At 40.9% G+C, this 20,215-nt stretch overlaps 1 protein-coding gene across 1 annotated transcript; it reads right to left on the reverse strand.

The window, feature by feature from the left end:
* Positions 1-375: 375 nt before the first annotated feature.
* Positions 376-15,460, reverse strand: LOC100735033 (uncharacterized). The gene is made up of 16 exons (XM_063232154.1): positions 15,322-15,460; positions 15,067-15,149; positions 14,956-15,003; positions 14,705-14,824; positions 14,125-14,202; positions 13,192-13,274; positions 12,602-12,688; positions 12,414-12,530; positions 5,028-5,161; positions 3,820-4,028; positions 3,591-3,749; positions 3,084-3,144; positions 2,110-2,201; positions 1,848-2,024; positions 954-1,112; positions 376-873 (listed from the first exon to the last, which is right to left on the reverse strand). The coding sequence occupies exons 1-16, from the start codon at positions 15,458-15,460 to the stop codon at positions 607-609; spliced, it is 2,013 nt and encodes a 670-aa protein (XP_063088224.1). The 3' UTR covers positions 376-606.
* Positions 15,461-20,215: the final 4,755 nt, after the last annotated feature.

The raw sequence follows: 20,215 nt of genomic DNA on the forward strand, positions 1-20,215 counted from the left end.
ATGAATGTGGTTTTGATTCTCATTTCCTCCTGTTTCCTTGCTGGTAATTCCTCTGGTAATCTGTCCTTTGAAATCATGGCCAGAGAATGCCAAGCCCTATTTCCATAGAATACCTGGTATGCTTGTCAAAGTAAGAGTTCTAGGGTAGGCACAGCTCAGTGGTAGAACAAATGCTTAGCATGCAAATGTCCTGCCTGGATCCATTCCCATGCCAGAAAAGTGTCAGGCCTGTCCCAGACCTATTGAAACAGAATCTTGGGGAATGGGGCTTGGGAATGGGCTAAGGCCACTTTGTAATTCTGATGCAAAGTGAAGCTTATGAACCACTACTGTTGGTGAGGTACAGCTATAGACAACGTGATTTTAAAATTCTGACTCGGTTAACCATCATTAGATTTAATTTTTCCTAGCTTCATTTGCCTTATCACTGAAGATCAAATATTACCTAAGTATGTTGACTGTAGTTTTGACAAAATACCTGAAAAGGTAAAGTGAAATGATATATGTCAAGTACTTAGCAGGAACCAGCAGAGTCAGATGTGGTTAGTAATGGAATTGATTTCCTGTAAGGTTCTACTTCATTGTCGTGTCCTACTCTGCTCCCTTCTAGGACTCCCAAGAATGAGGAGGAAGGAAACTGTTTTTGAAAGATTCCAGGTCACCAGGTTTCTCTCCAGGGCAGGGACCCAGTGTGACTGTGCCGGGCTCACTTGCACACTGCTGAAGCCGAAGCTGCTGGTTCTGGGCTTGGAGCTCCTGGTTCTGTGAGGCCAGATCAATGGTGTCTTGCAGGACACTAGCTAGGAGGCTGCGAAGATGGTGCTCAGTGGTTGTGGCCTTCTCCTGCCAAAGCCCCTGCCAGGCTCGAAATACCTGTGAATATAGATTCACAGATACCTGTCAGCCAGCCAACCTTGGTACCAGCTCAGGGCCTGCCATCTGTCCCCACTGACCTGTAGCATGTGGCATGTCTGAGCACGAGTGGCCTTTACATGCAGGTCATAGAAGGCTGCCAGGTCCTGTTCTGCCATGTTCCGCTCTGCCTGCAGGGCCTCCACCTGGAGCCTCAGCACTGTCTGCTCTTGGAGCCATCTCTGTCTCTCTTCACAGAACTTCAGAGGTGATTCATACCCGTTATTAAGTGTCAGCTGTATGCTATGCTCTTTGCTAAACACTTTATGTGTATTTTATCCAGTAACAACTAACTCTCCATTTTACAGATTTGGAAGGTAGATCAGGGGAGTGACCTAATTTGCCCAGATTCCCATGGCTAGTAAGGGACAGAGATGGCACATATGTTTCAACAGTTCACCCAACTCCTTGGGTGAAATCCAAACCCAGAGATGTAGTACACTTGTTCAGCCTCTACTACACACTTGCTAGGCTCCAGTCAGGACATTTTGTAGTTCTCAGAGCTTATTTTACCATTGCTTCCCTCTGCACCATTCCTCATGACCTCACACTGGCCAGGCAGGTGCTCTTCACAGTTTTGTCCTCTCTGAGAACATAGGCACCACTCTATCTACTCCCCACCACATTTTGTTTCTTAATTTAATCAAACAAGTTCTGGATGCCTCTGTGGCAAACATTGACCACCCTTGTGGGGCTGAGTCTAATTTCTCTTGACTGATTTATGTTTGTCCTCAAAGTCTTAGCCCAATGCCATCTCTGATCCATTCCAGTCTGGGTGACATCTTTGTTCCTATCAGCCCCCAGGTCTCCTGCCACAGTATGCAGCACTGAGAATTGCTTCTCTATCCCCTGTAAGGCTGTGAGAGCCATGAGATGCTGTGGACCAGTGAGTTGTGATTGGTGATGGATCCTAGTACCCTCCTCACTCTTCTCACCTGCTCCTCAGCCATTGGGCCTTTGATCTGTTCACCTGCAACCTCCTCTTGTCCCATATGCTTCAACTCCTCTTGAATCCAACTTTGGTGCTGCTCTTGCAGTCTTTGCCTCCGGGCTTGCGCCAGGATGAACTGCAGGGCCACATCTGGGGCCTGGCAGACCCAGATAGTGTCAGTCTAAATTCAGCCAAGTTCATGTGTACATAGCTTTGGAACACAGGGCCCAGATTTTCTAAAAGAACCTCATTTCCAGGGATGCTACCAGAATGATATCCAGGACCTCACTGGCCTTGAAGAGCCTATAGCCTGGGTACAGAGTCAGGACGCCATGGGTAGAGTGAGAAGCCTCTGGATCTGCCCATAGTATAACAGAGGCCCTAGGGATCCCATAACCCTAATCTAACCCATGAGAAAAACAGCCTTTCCTAGAGCTCTCATAGGGATCCTCTAGCCCTTCAAGTCCTTTATTGCTGGAAGCTCCGTGTTCCTCCCTAATTTCAAGGTGGAGAAAGCAGGAAGCAGGTTAGCTGGTCTCCAGGACTCATCACTCCCCACAACAGTTTCCAATCATTCCTGGGGTACATGAAGTGTTACCTGTTCCTCAGAGTCCCTGAGAGAATGCTTTTGGTGGAGCCTAGGCCCTGGAGATGCTGTTCTTCCTGCCACTAGAGGAAAATAATCACACCAAAGGTGGAGGGGACCCCCATACACACAGCCTCCAAGTTCCAGACCCATTCAGTCCTGGGCTGTACTTGCTGCTGAATCTGTCACCTGCTGATGCTATGTTAGGAGTGGCAATTCCATGCCTTTCCCCCCAGAACTCTTGGACTTGGAATGGGACTTGGAATGGGACAGGTGCCCAGCCCATTCTTATGTGTATAACCTCTGGCAGTCAACTAGCCTTTTGAGTCTCTTTGTTCTTTATAAACTAGAGATGATAAAAGCTGTGGAGAACATGAAGTAATGGCCTAAAGTACTTCCTCAGTAACTGAGAGTCATGCCTAATTCTACAAACCCAGGGCTGAAACACAGTTTATAAATTATGAAAAGGAAGGAGAAAGACCAAGAAAGGGTTTTAACCACCCTACAGCAAATCATAAAGATAGCATCCTTTTCTGCTCTAGAAAGGCCCTGCCTAACAATAAAAGAGTACTGGATTAGGAGTTGAAGGGTTTCAGTTTGATTGTACCTCTGCTGCCTCTGATTATATTCATATCTCTGAGCCTGTTTTCTCACCTGCCAAGTGAGAGTAATGTTGTCTTTTCTGCTCACAGTATTTCCATGGCTTGCCTTGGACCTTGAAAACAGAGTTGGATTTATAAAGCCCTGGCTGGGCTGGCTCCCACCTTCCTTTCTAGTCCTTCTCCCTTGATTATCTCTTCACACTCTACCCTCCAGCAAATTGAACTAATTTTAGTTCCCCAGAGACATCAAGTACTCATTCACCACTTAGTCTTTCCCTGTTATTTTTTCTTCCTGGAACATTCTTCACTCATTTTTGCTAACTCATAAGGAATCACTTCCTCCATGAAGTTTTCCTTTTTCCCTTGCCCAGCTAACTTAGATGCCTAATAGAAGCAGGTGTTTATAAGGCTTTTACAGTGCTGATCTTGTGTTGTAATTGTTTCTTTCCAGAAGGCATAAATGTCACAAGGACAGGAAATGTTTAAGGCTGACATGGCACTATGCCCAACACATAATAGTTGGTCAGTAAATGCCGTTGAGTCAATAAAGCAATTAATAAATGGAATACTCTATAAACAGGAGGGGAAGGCCAACATAAATAGAGGTCTTAAGAGGTTGGATGAGAAAACATACCTTTGACCCCGGGAGCTCTTCCACCTCAGCTCTGGCCTCTTTGGATACTGGGCTTCTTGGGTACTGGCCCAAGGCTTTTACCACCTATACAAAAAGGCTTAGAGTGGGCCCTGGTCATTGCTGGTCCAGGAGCCCCAAGCCTTACCTTGCTCACCTGTAGTTCCCGGAGTGCCCTGCCCATCTGGCTAAGCCTTTCATCTGTCAAGGTGAGTCCAAGGAGGCCTAAACGCAGGGTCTTTAGGCCAGCACGGCGGGCCCGGGCCTCTTCTACTACGTTCCACAGGATGGGCCTGATCTGTTTCACTTGCATCCTTCTTTCTGAGGCCCCCAGCAGAGCACCCTGAAGCAAACTCAGGGAGCTACCTGTAAAGGAAACTTACAGTGGATGTTTTTCTTCTTATGAATTCCAGAACACACTGCCTGTAATATTTTTAAATTCTATTAACACTTACCATTCATCAAAATAACTTTTATTAGACTTTCACATATGCTTGAGCACTGTGCTGAAGCTGTTTGTGGATTACCTGTTTTTATTCACAGCAACTGTGATCAATCCTGCCTCCCTCACGTTTTCTACATTAGAAAGCTAAAGTGTGGAGAGGTCAAGCAACTCTGATGAGTGGCAGAGTTGACACTCAAGCCCAGTTCTGTCTGATACTAAAGCCTGTGCTCTTAACTATGCTGCCAAATGGGTCTATAGATAAACACATGTCTGCCTGTCACTGCTTTATCCAGAAGAGTAAACTGCTCCATCTTGTCTTAGTCCATAGAACCTGGCTAGGGTGAGGTCTGGGAACTTACTGGCCCAGTGAAGATGTGTTTGTTGATTTTGGAGTTAGAGATTAGTTTTTTTTAACCCTTATGCAAAGTTGAAAGGTATTAAAAGTGTAAAAATGCATCAAAATACACAGTATCACTCAGGTTCAGTTTTGACCTCCTGTCCAAACCCCTGATGTAATATTGTTTCAGTGTACAGGCTTTTAATGAAATATAAGAATAAGTAAGTCTTTTTTTTTCTTTGAAACAGGGTCTTGCTCTGTAATTCAAGCTGGCTTTGAACTCTTGACAGTCCTGCCTCAGCCTCCTGAGTGCTGGGTTTACAAATGTGTATCCCCACACCCAGTTAATGGGACCTTTCTGAATGCTGGCCTTCCCCAGCAGTCGTGCTGTCTCTCTGGGCTGGGCTTGGGCAGAGGCTGGTTGGGTGATAGGATGAAGCAGTTCTAAGGCCTCATCCTAGAAAGTAGTGATGGCAAACTTTCCAATGATATAAACACCCCACAGTGGCATGTGTGTCATAGGTTCACCACCTCTATCCTAGAGCTTCCCAAAGGACCCTAAATCCTACCCCCTCCCAGCTACCTTGGGGGTCCAGGCGAAGGAGTAGACCACTATAGTTGTTTCCTTCTAAGAGCTGTGAGATAATCCAAGGCAAAGAGCCCTCCATCTCCTCACCAACAACCTCACCAGCCAATACTCGCAGCAGGGGGCAGTGTCTGTCAAAAGAAGGGAAAAAGAACATCCCCTGGTGAATAGGGAAAGAAACTGGGAAGAATCACACTCTGATGGGAAGATTGACTACTTCCAACAATTTCTGTACATCACCAGACAGATTTGAAACCTTGCATAGATCTTTGTTATTTTTATTTAAAATTTAGAGAGGTAATACATTATCATGGTACAAAATCATATATATCCAAAAGGGACTTGTATCAGAATATATAAAGAACTCCTACAACTCATTAACAAAAAGACAAATAATCCAAAGTTAAGGCTGGGTATGGTAGGCTAAGCACAGTAGGAAGTGTAGGATAAGGCAGAGCTGTAAATAGCCTAAGCATAACAGGAGGGGCCTAACATACAAAGCTGATGTGCAGAGACCTAAGAATGTTTATTTTTATTGTTCTCTACCTTCAGTCTTTTTTACTTCTCTTTTATCACTTACTTTTTAATTTTCTTTAGTTTTCTTCTTTTTAAAAATTTTTGCAATTTTTGGCCCCATGCATTTAAAAACTTCTATGTTGAGTCACTGGCTAGCCCATGAGATAAAGAAAATAAAGGGTTCAGTGGCCACATAGAATATAATTTTTAAAAGTTGTTTGGAAAAATGACTAAGCAAACAGATGCAACAAGTCCCAGAGAGTCAAAAGAATCTGATTCCTACAGTAACCATATTATAATATCCTAAAGGGACAAAGACTTAAGTGATAAATACGAAAAATACAATCTTACAGAAAATATGAAGCTGTGTGTAGTGGCACATGCCTATAATCCCAGCACTCAGGAGGCTGAGGCAGGAGGGTTGTTGCAAGTTTGAGACCAGCATGGGGAACATTAGAAGCTCTAAACTGTGAGTTTGAGGGCAGCCTGGACTATATAAGCAAATTCAAGGCCAGCCTGTATGTATATATATATATATATATATATATATATATATATATATATTGCAACTCTGTGTCAAAAATCAAAACAAAACAAAAATCTAGAAAGGGTAATGTGAAGGAAATCAATATGGATATTGTAAGAAGTCAAAAAAAAAAAGGAAATTAAGGAATAAAAGATACGAATCTTCATAGCAGGAAAAAAGATTTTAAAAAAAGGAATAGCTCAGTGGTATAAGTGCCTACTTGACAAACGTGAGGTTCAATCCACAGCACTAAAAAAAAAAAAAAAAAAAAAAAAAAAAACCCAGCATTTGGAAGAATCAATTTTTAAAAAGCCCATACTATGTCTATATGCTGTCTACAAGAGACTCACTTTAAATCCAAAGATACAAATAAGTTAAAAGTAAAAGAATGCAAAAAGATATGCCATGTAAATAACAACTAAAAGAGGCTGTGTAACTATATAAATATGATTTATATAGTTTTAAATATAGTTTAAACCAAAAATTGTTGATATAAGATAATGAAAACAACTTTATGCTGTTGAAAGTTTCAATCCATCATGAAGATATAACACAAACATGTATGCAGTGCATCTAACAACAGAGCCCCAAAGTGTGTGGCATACAAGTGAACAGAAATGAGCCAGGCATGGTGATGCACACGTGTAATCCCAGCATTTGGAGACTGAGGCAAGAGGATCACCATGAGTTCAATGCCTATGTTACCCAGTGACTTAAAGGCCAGCCTGAACTAAAAACCTGTCTCAAAAATAAACAAACAAACAAACTTAAATGAAATGAGTCATAGATCATAATAATTGATAGGATTATTTCCAAAAGATGAAAAGTATGAAACAAAAAGAGGCCTTTATTCTGAGAACACGGAGAGAGATGACTGGCACCCCCCCACCGCTGGAGTGGTGGTCTCTCCAGCGGACACGTGGCGTGGGGGGGTATGTAAGTAGCCTCGGTTTGGGGTGGAACCTAAGGAGGGCATTAGAGATGCATGGGTAGCCCATTGGTCCTAGGTTTGGCGCCATAGGCAAATTCCCAGGGGCGGGGAAGAACGGGCATCACAGGTAAATTCCTAGGGGGGGCGGGATAAGGGCTTCCTGGTTCCGGTTACAGTGTCCAGCCTGGGCCAAAAGCCTTTCAATAATAATTAGACACTTCCATACCTCACTTTCAATAATGAATAGGGTGGGGCTGGGGATTTAGCTCAGCGGCATAAGCGCCTGCCTTGCAAGCAGGCAGTCGTAAGTTCGATCCCTGGAACTGATACAAACAAAAAAGACAAAAAAAAAAAAAAAAATTCAACTCACAATAGTGAATAGGGCAACTAGATAGACACAAGATCAGTAAGGAAGTAGCAGACTTGCACAGCACTGTAAACCAGTTGGATCTAACCAGTAAGTACAGAATATTCAATTCCAAAATAACAGAACATGTTTTTCCAAAGCGCACACAGGAGCATTCTCCAGGATAGGCTATATGTTAGGATGTAGAACAAATGTCAACATAGTTTTGAAAACTGAAATCATACAAATTATTTTTTCCAACTATAATGGAATAAACTAGAAATGAATAACAAGACGACAACTGGGAAATTCACAAATATGTAGTAAATAACCAACAGCTTAGAAATTACTAGGAAAATTAGAAAATACTTTCAAAAGTAAAAATTAAAATATAACATACGAAGATTTATGGGATATAGCAGAAGCAATGTTCAAAGGGGAATTTATTTTGTAAATGCCTACATTAAAAACGACTACGGGTTGTAGTGGTGAATGCCAATAATCCCACCACTTGGGATGTTGAGGCAATTTGATCAGTGTGTGTTTAAAGCCAACTGGACTATGGAGGGAGATCCTGTCTCAAAAAAACTAAACTACCTAAGTGTCAGCCAGATGTGGTGGCCCACACTGGGAGATGCACTCTGGAAAGTGGAGGCAGAAAGATTGCAAGTTTGAGCCCAGTCTGGGTATTTCCGGACTTACTAAGACCCTGTCAAAAAAAAGAAAATCTCAAATTAATAATTTAACTGGATACTTTAAGAAGCTAGAAAAAAGAAACAAAAACATAAAACTCAAAACTAGCAGAGGAAAGAAAATAAAAGTTAGGGCAGATGTAAAGGAAAATGACAATATAAAGCAACAAAAAATTAAACCAAAGTCAACTTCTTGAGAAGTTCTAAAAAATTGACAAACTTTTAATAAGACTACCAAAGAAAAGAAGGCTCATATTAGTAAAATCAGAAATGAATATGTAGACATTGTTACCAACTTTACTTTTACAGAAATAAAAAGGATTATAAGAAAATACTACAAAAATATTGTACACTACAGATTAAAGAACCTAAATGAAATAAACAGTTTCCTGGAAACACACCAATAACAAAAACTGACTCAAGAAGAAATAGAAACTTTGAGTAGACTTACAACAAATAAAGACAAACGACCCAATTAAAAATGGGCAGAGGATATGAAAAGACAATTCTCCAAACAAGAGACAGGAATGGCCAATAAACACATACAAACATGCTCACTATCATTAGTTACTAGAGAAATGCAAATGAAAGCCTCAGTGTGATACTACTCACAATCACTAGGTTAGACATAATTTAAAAAGCATAAAAAATAATAAATGTTGAGGATGTGGAGGAACTAGAGCCTTCACACCTTGCTGGTATGAATATAAAATAGTGTAATACTGTGGAAAGGAGTATAGTGGTTCTTCAAAAAGTTAAATGCAGGGGCTGCAGTTGTTACTCAGTGGCGCAGCATTTGCCTAGCATGTACATGGCCCTGGGATCAACCCCTAGCACCATGAACAGTAAAAGAAAATATACATAGAATTACTACATGATCAGCTATTCCACTCCTGGGTATATACTCAAAATAATTGAAAAGGGATATTCAAACCAATATTTGTACAAGAATCTTCATAGCAAAGGTAGAACAACTCAAGTAGTTATCAATTGCCGACCACAAAATGTGTTATATCCATATAATGGAAGTTTATTTGGCAATAAAAAGGAATATTATATACTACAATATGGTGAACCTTGAAAACATTATTCTAAATGAAGCCGGACCAAAAAAGGTCATACATTGCATGTTTCTATTTATATGAAACAGGTAAATTGATGGAGAAACCAATTTGTGTTTGACATGGGCTGCAAAAAGGGGAATTGGAGGGCAAGGGATTTAGCTCAGTGGCATAAGCACCTGCCTTGCAAGCAGGTGGTCATGAGTTTGATCCCCGGTACCGATAAAAAAAAAAAAATGGGGGAATTGGAAAACGACTGCATAATGAGTTCAAGAGTTACCTTTGGGATGATGAAAATATCTTGGAACTAGAGAGTTGCAGAACATTGTGAATGTACTAAATATTGCTAAACTGTACATAACACAGCTAATAGTTAATTTTATGTTATGTGAATTTTACCTCAATAAAGACAAGATTTAAAATTGAGCTACCGTGTAGGTCAGGTTTGGTGCACAACTGTAATGCCAGAACTCGAGAGGCTAAGACAAGAGGATTACCTTGAGTTCAAGGCCAGTATGGGCTATAAAGTGAGTTCAAGGCCAGCTTGGACTATATAGTGAGACACTGTATCAAAAAGCCTAAACAAATAAATAAATAAATATTGAATTACCAAAAGACCTAACAATATCATTTCTTAGTATGTGTCTAGGATGATTGAAAACATATGTCCAAACAAAAACTTGTACATGAATGTTTGGTGCAGCATTGTTTACAGTAACTAAATGTGGAGATACAACAAGTGTCCATTGGTGGAGAAATGATACACAAAGTATAGTGTATTTATACAATTGTATATTACAGTATTTGGCAATAAAAATAAAATTTTAATACTACAATTTGAATGAACCTTAAAAATAAGATGTTAAATGAAAAACCATATATGAAAGATCACATATTGCTTGATTTCATTTACTGTACATGAAAATGCCCAAAATAGATATACGTTTTGTTTTGAAACAGACTCTCACTACGTATTTAGGCTAGTCTTGAGCTCACTATGTAGCCCAGGATGGCCTCAAATTTACAGTGATCCTTCTGTCTCAGCCTCCCAAGTCTTGAGATTACAAGTGTGGCCCATTATCTCTGGCTGGGCACATCTTTAGAAATGAAAAAAAAATCAGTGACTGTTTTGGGCTGAGAGGAGGCAAGATGGGAAATGCCTCCAAAAAAATAAAACCAAACAAAACTATGTTTCCTTTTTGGAGTTAGGAAAATGTTTGAAAACTATTGATAAAATAATCCTGAAATTTTCTAAATTTAGTTTTTGGACAGAGAATAGAAGAGAACAAAGGGTAAGAGTTTAGTTTAGCTGATAGCTTTGTGGTAAATCAATAATGAAGAAAAAAACAAAGCAGCTCCACATTTCTGTCCTATATGATGAAGATTAACCATCAAGGCTCTGTCACATTCAGCTTGCAAAACCAACCAAGCAAAAAGCAACAAGTACCTCCCTTGTAGTCTAGCCTTCTATGGCCACTGGGGTTTAGCATTGTCCTGCCCTCTTAGCTACAATGTAAGCAGTTTATGCTTTCTTCTCCCCAGAGGTTCATTTAAAATGCCCTGGCTTCTTAGATCTGGTGAACATTTTCCAATTACTATCTTCCTGTGCTGTTGGTGGATCAGAAAATTTCTTCCAGAATAGGTCCTTTTATTTTAAGCTAGCATCTGTAACATACCAATGATCCCTTTTAGTTCTGATATGTCTTAATTTTTTTTTTTTCTTTTTATCGGTACCAGGGATTGAACTCACGACTGCCTGCTTGCAAGGCAGGCGCTTATGCCACTGAGCTAAATCCCCAGCCCCCGATATGTCTTAATTTTTACTTAACATTAAGTAACACACATAATTTTGTGAATATATTTGAGAGCCATTTAGCTTATTCTTTCTTTCTTTCTTTTCTTTTCTTTTTTTTTTTTTGTCCTTTTGAGACGGGGTCTCATTAGGCAGTTCAGGCTGCCCTTGAGCTCACTTTGTGGTGCACACTGGTCTTGAACTTGCAATGATCCTCAGCCTCCCAAGTTCTGGGATTATAGGCATGAACCACCATGCCCACATTTTAAGAGAGTAAACTTTAATTATATTTCAACATAGCTAGCATTTTTTTAAAAAAAGGAATCTTATCCAATAAAAAAGACAAATGAAAGAAAATAGTGCAATAGCCTGGAATTTAGGATAGTTTTCCCTATTTTTTTTCTTTCTCTATTTTGTTTTTAGGCACTTCTAAATTTGACAATGTTTTAATGATATTACAAATTTTTTTTTTGTCTTTTTCGTTTTTATCAGTACCAGGGATCAAACCCACGACTGCCTGCTTGCAAGGCAGGCGTTTATGCCGCTGAGCTAAATCCCCAGCCCCGATATTACAAATTTTTCAGATTACTTTGAAATGATTATTTTCCATTGCCACATCATGGAGGAGAGGGATTGTTCTCAGAGCCTAGATGGAACCCAGCACCTTCACATCAGGCTACATCCTCAGACTTTTTGATTTTTTATTTTAAGGTAGGGTCTCAATAAGTTTGCAAATTGCCCAGAGTGGACTCTATTGTTATCTTTCTGCCTTGCCCCCAAAGTGCTGGGGTACACACCTGCGCCAGTACACTTGACTCGTATTTATTATTTTTGAGCACCGGAAAAAAAAAAAAAAAAGGTATAGAGTGAGACATGATGATACAGTTACTTGGTTTTTTGGTTTTTTTTTTTTTTTTTTGGCTTTTTCCTTTTTTTATCAGTACCGGGGATCAAACTCACGACTGCCTGCTTGCAAGGCAGATGCTTATGCCGCTGAGCTAAATCCCCAGCCCCAATACAGTTACTTGGGAAATTTCCATATTGGTTTTTGGATGTTTAGATTCTTTCTTAGTTTGCAGTTTGATATAACAGAAGAAATGTAAGTGGCCATAAATGAGTTATAAATGTAAAAATTAAATAGCAGAAAAACAAAACAAAAAATCAGACAAAAATGCTTGAAGACACCATTTGCAAAACTGCCTGTAGTACTTTTATCACCTTCTGAAAAAAAGGTGGCTGGAAAGTACACATATGGAAAATGGCTAGTGATTCCATAAAACCTGTCCTGTTGCCTTTGACCACATCATTTCCCAACAAAGGATATTAGCCTGGCCTCCAGAGTACACTGTCATCAGTGCTGAGGAAAAGAAGAAAGATTCTGATGTTGCCCTAGGCCAGTAATGGCAAATCTTTTAGATCATGTGTCTTTTAGGTCATGTGATGAATCTTTTAGATTCATCACAACCATATCTGCTACCTCCTCTTCTCCCAATAGAATCAGAAAACCACACAGACTTACAAGGCTCCTGGGAGCTGCAATATCCGCAAAACACCTCGCCACACACCCTGGGTCCCAGAACCTTCAGGAGGATCAGGCCCAGGGCAAGAAACGGTGAGCGTCAGCAGACAGCAAGTCCTGTGGAGGATAGGGTAGGCTCAGGCCACAAGTCAGGGGAGGAGGGGTTTGAGGTGCCCTCTTGTGCTCACCTGGCTTCGCGCCCTGTAACTTGCAAGTACAGCTCTGAGGCAGCTCTTGAGTCAGACACGTCCACCTCACTGGCACCTTCCACCACCCTGAAGGACAAGGATTTTGAGCTCAGCCATTAGGCCCTAGGGTTCTGTCCCGACTCCTAGAATCTCCCATAAAAGTGTCCATAGTCTGTAAGAATCATCCCAGAGGCCCTAGGCTTAGAAGAGCTCCATGAATATCTCTCCTCTTGACGATCTTGTTTTTCCTTGTGTAGTGTACCAGGGGTGGGTGCAGGGTAGTAGGTGTTGCCTCCCTTTTACAGATGGAGACTGAAGTCCTGCCTAATGAGGTACTCAAAAGTACCCAGTATGAGAATGGACTGAGTCCATCCCCCATGGGAGCAGGGGGTGGAGTTGAAGAGGTCTAAGGAGGGGGCGAGGAGTAAGAGGGCAAGAGTGCAGGAGGGGATCCTGGGAACAGATCCAGGCCCTGTGTAGCACCAAGCTCAGATCTTCTATTCGCTGGGATGGCAGAAATAGAAATAGAATGTAACCTCTAAGAGATTGGGGTTGGGGGTGTCAGACTCCCTTGGGCCCTGACTACTCACAAGCCCAGAGGAGCCACCTCCAGCATGGACAGGTCCTCCAGCCCTGGAGAGAGCAGGTCCTGTGTCCTCCCACTGGGGCTGATCTGGGATTGCAGAAATACACTTGTTTCAAGCTGAGTCTTTCCCCTCTTGTGGAAGACTTTCTCACTAAACCGGGTGTAAGAATTTAGCCATTTCTATCTTAAAAAGAATTGCCTATATCATCAGTTATAATAAAATTGAACAAAACAGTAAAGAATAAAACCAAAACATTGGAGGCATTACAGGACTTTAAAAGAAGATAATAGTCAACCGGAATGGGTGTCATTGTTGATCACCTAGTATTTTGTTTTTACATTATCTATTATGTCCATCCTTTTGATTTGACGCACTCTGTTCTGTTATGTCACATTTGGTTTTACTCTCTTCAAAAAAAAGTAATAAGAACTGTGGGAGTAATAAAACCCAAAATGTGTAATTGTCATTGTACAAAAGAAAGGAAAAGAAAGTGCTCTAAAGAATATAATTGCATATATATTTAAGTTTTAAGATAGATAACCATATTACTGAGTTTTGTTGGATCATTGAACAAAACTGTTTCCAGTCTCACTGTTTGAAAGTCCACTTTATGTGCTTTAATTTTGTAACTTGAACAACTATTTCTAAGATGACAGTATGTAATCTATTAACTAGTGATTTCCTACTGTTTATTTTTTCTGAAATCCTGTATAACTTGTACCCTTTTTCTGTTTTTTTTTTTTTTCTCCTTAAATAAAAAAAAAAAAAAAAGAATTTAGTCATTTCTCAGTCAGGGCAAAAGTGAGCCCAGAGAGGTGAAAAACAGCAAGAGGCTGAACTCAACCTCTTCCAGCCGCTCTGAGGCCTTAGGCTCTTTGGCAGTGTCACATGGCCCTGCCTCCCATCCCACTCTCCCTCCTCCCCCAGGGATCTCACCTGCACCAGGCTGAGCGTGCTGAGCATGCAGTCAGAATGATGGAGGAGCAGAGCTTCCTCAAACAGCTCCTGCAGTAGCTAAGTGAAGAAAGCTATTCAGAGGGGACAGGGAAACTTCAGTGTCATCCAGCATTTCCCAAGGATGAAGTCTATTTCAAGCCTTGGAAACATAAGCAGATTCGTGTCCAGAGCAGATTCACAATGAGCCAGAAAGGGGCAAGCACTTTCAGTGTGACCTAGTGTTTGCAGAGCAAGGGCTATGACAAGGTTCTGAGGCAGCTATTTTGATTTGGGGACATTTTAATAAAGCCTCATAACAAAACCTTCAAGTTTAGTGAGTCATTAGTATTACCAAGAACTATGAGAATTAGATTTGCTCTTTGCACAGCACCCCTCCCTGACTTTCACTCATCTTTCCCAGCTTCTCCCCATTTCTGACCTCCCAATAGCTGCATAAACTGACACTGGCAAAATGTCCGTATGGCCCAGAGGAACTCCAAAGAGGGATACCTCATTTGGCTTGGGGGGCAGACAAATTCTCCTAAGTCTTCAAGAGACATATGACCTGGTAGCTCCTTACCTGGGGCACAAGTCGGGGTGCCTCTGTTTCCCGGCCCCGGAGAATCAGGGCTACACTATATCCTTTGCCCACTAAAGCCAAGGTGGACTTGACTCGTGCCAGCAGCTCCTGCTCTGCCTCCTGCAGGGAGAAGTAGGTTCCCTGTGCCAGCCTGTCTTGAGCACCAGCTGGAGAGCAGTCAGTATCCCGGGATTCAGGAGCCTGAACTGAACACTCCATCTTCCTCCCATTTCCATCTCAGATCATCCTACCTGAGCTGCATCGAGGCCCAGGACTCTGTCAAACGTGAAGCATTGTTCCTGTGGACAGGGCTGGAGTCAGCAGTGCCTTCCCCTCCTCCTCCACCACCCTACCCCATTTACCTGATTCTCTAGAGTCCTCGAAGGAAACAGGCGAATGCTCTTGGGCTCCTCCAGCAGTAAAGGGCTCTGAATCTCCTCAGGGCCTGAGAAAGGTGGGTTTCATATCCATTCTCATGAGGGAAACCAAGCTCTAGGATTCCTACATCCTGCCTTTAACATGTACCTTGGTTTCCGTACTTGCACTGGTCTAGGCCTTTCTATCCCAAAACACTCCTGGCTGCATTCTCCTGGAATCTGACTGTCGAGGCTTCTTACCTGATTCCCTCCTGAGTTCCACTTCTACCACCACAGTCAGTGTGGCAAGAGGGCTGGGAGGGACAGTGTGGGCCTCTGAGGGAGGCAGAGCTGCCTGGCCTGTACCAGCCCCTGTGCTCGGTGCCTCTCCAGACTCCATGGCTTCCCAACCTCTCAGTTTCTTCTTAAAAATTTATGTCCCTCATCTGAGGGACTGTGAGTGGGGTCAGGTGACTCTGGGCAGGTAAACTATCAAAATGAATGATACTCTACTGTCTTCTGAGAAAATATTTCCTGGTGTTCTTTTTTGAAAACTTTCTTTTTTTTTTTTTTTTGGTTTTGGTTTTCTGAAAGAGGGTCTTGCTGTATAATTTAGGTAGGCTTTGAATTCACTATATAGGCTAGACTGATCTCAAACTTGTGGTAAACGTTGTGCCTTAGCCTTCTGAGTACTAGGACTACAAGTGTGTGCCCCATACCCAACTATTTTATGAAAACTTTTTTTAAACTTTTAAACATAAGTAATAATGCAAAGAATAGTATAGTGAACTGCCAGGTTCTCAGCTTCAGCAGTTACCAACGTCTGGCAAGTATGATTCTCTGTCCTAGTGAATTATTTTAAAGCAATTCCCAAACATTCTATTTTATCACTATTATTTCAGTATATATTTCTAAAAGGTATCATTATTTATTTAATTTATTTTTGAGAATTAGTCATATAACATAAAATGTACCCATTTAAAGTATGAAACAACCAGACAGGTGGCACACACCTACAATCCAATATTCAGGAGACAGAGGCAGAGGACATACCATGCATTCAAGGCCAGCCTAGACTACATAGTGAGTTCAAGACCAGTCTAAACTACGCAGTAAGACCCTTTCAAAAAAGATAAATGATAAATTAAAAAAATGAAGTGTGACTCAGTGTTTGATAGATATGTGTAGCCACCACCACTGTTAATTTTACTACATTTCTATCATACTATAAAGAAATTGAAGCCAAGCATGATGATGCATGCCCGTAATCCCAGTACTCTATGAGGCTGAGGCAGGAGGAAGCAAGTTTGAGTCCAACTTATGCAACTTAATGAGACTGTATCTCAAAGTAAAAATTAAAGAGAGTGGGAATGTATTTCAGGGTCAAGGCCCTGGGTTCAGTCCCCAGTACTTAAAAATATTTTTTAAAGGGAATTTGAGGGATGAGAATGTGCAAGTAGTGTGTGGTAGATCAGTGGCAGAGCACCTATCTAGTCCGTGCAAGGCCCTGCGTTCAATCACCATCACTGCCAAGAAAGAAAAAAGGAAAGAGGAAGAAGGAGGAGGAAGAGGAAAAATTTGAGTCCCTTTAGTAGTCCTCAATTCCTTAACCCAACCCCACCCACCACAACCCTCAGCCCTAAGCCCCCCATTTAATCTACTTTCTGTGTCTGCAGATTTGCCTGTTCTAGACATTTCTTGTAAATGGAATTGCATTCTGTTTGGTCTTCTGTGTCTGGCTGCTTTGATTTAGCATAGCATTTTCAATGTTTATCCATGTTGCAACTTCCTCTCTTCCTGTGGCTGGTTAATATTCCATGTAGGTTGCTGCAACCAACTACCCAGAATTAGGTTGTATTTCACAATAAAAGGTGTGGTCTTCCACTAGTCTGTCTTACTTCATTCAGGAAGCCTTAGGCTTTCTTGATTCTTGCTTGTGTCTTATGGGTTTTCCCATTTCTCCATCAGGTTTGATAATTCACTAGAATAACTCACAGAACTCAGGAAACCATCATGACTACTGTGTCTGACATTAATTTTCTAAAAGCAACTGGTTTGGTGTACTAGCATTCAGTTTAATTTGAAGGGGGATAGTTTGTTTTTGTTGTTGTTATTTTGATTTTTTTCTTTGAAGGGGAGTACTTTGTTATATGGTGTCACTATGTAGTTCATGTACACCCAGGGTAACCTTGAACTTGCAGCAGTCCTCTTGCATCAGTCTCCTGAGTGCTGGGATCAATGCAGTGTGCCACTATGCTTGGTTCTTCAGTTTAATTCTAACACTAAATACCTGAATCTCATTGTCCAGAGTTTTTATTGATATTTCTTAATGTAGGCATGATGAGTTAAATCGTTAGTGGTCATGTAACTGAATTTGACTCTCTAAAAGTTTGAGGAAAAGGTCTGACAATTTCAGCCCCTAATCACATAGTGGGATTTCTGACATTTAGCCTTTTCCATCCTGTAGCTATCTACACCATGCAAGGAATCACCATGCAGGGCAGCAAAGTGGCCTTCGACTGACTCAATTTTCCCTTCTTTCTTGTGTATAGTTCTCAAAAATAATTATAGAATGAACAGGGAAGAAAAATGAAGGGCTGGGAATGCAACATCCTGTAATATGAAGGGATTGGCCAGAACAATCTGTGCTCTGTTCCACTTCCCCCTAGAAATAGGATGTCCTTCAATGCTTTATCTTAGCAACTTGTTGCTCCCCTGGGGTTTGGAACACAGGGCAGTTTCTATCCCGAGTTCCTCAGCTGTGGTGCAAGTGGGGCATACACAGACAGTATCTTAGCCATCCAGACAACTTTCCTCAGCCTTGGTAGGAACTGGCTTACATTGAATGCTAGGCCTCTGTTGTCCCTTGTTGCCTATCTCTAAGTAACAACCCTGCTTCATGTAACTTGTGTGCAGGTTCTGTTTCACCAGACTAAGTCCAATTAGTACCAAGTGCATAGTAAAACAGCTTTGTTCACTTAATTAACATAACAGAGATTTCCATTACTGAGGGAATTCCAGAGGGTTTTGAAACTCTGCCATGAAATGGGGACAAAGATCAGACATATTTTTACTGTATCACTGTAATGGCTGGCTGATTGTGTCAACTTGAGAAATTTAGAGGCTTAATTAAATCAGCTCAGCAAAACACAGTACCTTTTGTTTCAATTATTTAATAATATTTTTTGCATTTTCAACTCCCATTGAGTATGCAAAGTCTAGCCAAAATAAATGTTTATTCCTGTCAGGACCCATTTGTAGCCCCCCAGTGCTACCCTCATTAGTTCAATACAATCTACCAAACTTGCCATGCTTGTAGCAGGAAGCTTGAGTTCAAGCCCAGCCCAAAGCAACTTAAGTGGTTTAAAAAGACCTTGCCTTAAAATTAACAGAAAAAACTGAAAATGGGCTTTGGATGTATGTCACTGAAAAGGCCCTGAATTCAATCCTTAGTACAAAAAATAAAGAGTAATCTAACAGCTGTGTGGTGGTGCCTTCTCTCTGGGGACTCTGCCCCAGTGCAATATATTGTCTTATTCTTTTTCTTTCTTTCTCTGTCCCCCTACTGGCATTTTGTACCTCAGAAGATGCAATGTCTAGATCTCTACTTTGCTGCCATATTCTACATCCACTCCCTGGATCATGGAGCCACCTCAAGTCAATATCCTGAGAAATTCACTTCCAATTCTGGAACATTGTTCTTTCCTTGGACATCAATATGTTCTACTTTTTTTTTTTTTGAAGGAATTTTTTTAATATGTTCTACTTTAATGCATCCCTCAAATTGCCACGGTGATTTTCACAATGCATCAAGCTAATAGACTAGTTTTCCATTGCTCTGCTGCCTGACAATATGAAACCACCCGAGAAGCTGCTAAAGTCTATTATCCGTCATCAACAAGTAGGTAAAAATGCAGGAGAAAACAGTATGCAATTGAACATACTGAGCTGGTTAGTTTTTACCTTCTTGTATCAAAATGGTGGTCTCTCAAAAAAGCTGCTGTGTATTCACTTAGAACCACACCATTATAAATCTCTTCACTAGTCAATAGAGAGCTATTTATCTGGGTGTGGTGGTGCACTCCTAGAGTCCCAGCATTTGGGAGGTTGAAGCATAAGCGTTGCCATGAGTTTGAAGCCTGCCTAACCTACAAAGTGATATCCCGTCTCAAAAAACAAAAAATGAAGAAAAAAATTTAAAATAACTGTTCATACAACACTGTCCAAGTGATAAGACTTTAGCAGCTTCTCAGGTGGTTTCAGCCAGTTTTACAGGAAAAAGATCTATCTTTTGGTAATATCATGAGCAGAATATTTCCTTGCACCTTTCCAGTAACATGCTCCTACACAAACCATTTTTATTTTGTTATGGAACTCTTCAGGATACTTTACTTTCCATTAGAGAGCTTCCCCACACCTCTAAAAATATTATGCATCTATCATGTACAAGATTATTTTATGTCTTTCAGTTACAGGGACAATTTTATTTTATGTCTGATAGCATGCTAGTAATTTCCTCTCAAATGAAAAGTCTCTGGTTGGAACTCCTAGCAGGTATCACAGTGGAGCTCATAGGTTCTCATGATAGGTCCCAGCCTGTACTTCACAAGGAGCTATTGTACATTGAATTTGTCTCTGTCAACATTTCAGTACCTATTTTACACTGATTTAAATGAATGATTTGTTTAGGCAGGCTTGTTAGTTCTCATTTATTGTATCCAACTAATAATTGTCTAAAGAGTAGATTTACATGCTTTCTGTTTTATAATACTAGGGAGAACATCCCCTACTTTGATATAATATCTCCATATATATTCAATAATCCAATATCCCCATAATATATTCAGCTAAATATATGCTGTTCATATATAAATTTGGCTCAAACATAGCAATTTTAACCCCAAACTTACACCTTGGCTTCATTAAGCCTTGCACCCTAACTACAGTCTCCCCTGGTCTTCAGCAATGTCTTTCAGGTTTGCTTTGTCTTGTTGTGATACTGGGGATTGAACCAAGGGCATTTGCACTAAGTTACAACCCAACCTTTGTTTTATTTGTTTTGTTTTGTTTTTGTATTTATTGGTTTTGTCTTTGAGATAGTACCCCTAAATCACTAAATTCCCCAGGATGGGCTTGAACTTGTGATCCTCCTGCC

The sequence above is a fragment of the Cavia porcellus genome, unplaced genomic scaffold (genome assembly GCF_034190915.1).
Source record: "Cavia porcellus strain 051 isolate PalLab524CR breed Dunkin Hartley unplaced genomic scaffold, mCavPor4.1 scaffold_21, whole genome shotgun sequence".
NCBI classification, from domain to species: Eukaryota; Metazoa; Chordata; class Mammalia; order Rodentia; family Caviidae; genus Cavia; species Cavia porcellus.

Bases quoted from the DNA above. Each gene is read 5' to 3' on its own strand.
- LOC100735033 (XM_063232154.1), bottom strand. From the start codon at position 15,460: ATGGAGTCTGGAGAGGCACCGAGCACAGGGGCTGGTACAGGCCAGGCA. The intron at 4,029-5,027 runs GTAGCTGGGAGG...TTTCCTTTACAG, and splicing joins CCTTCGCCTGGACCCCCAAG to GTAGCTCCCTGAGTTTGCTT. The intron at 3,750-3,819 runs GTGAGCAAGGTA...CTTTTTGTATAG, and splicing joins GGGCACTCCGGGAACTACAG to GTGGTAAAAGCCTTGGGCCA.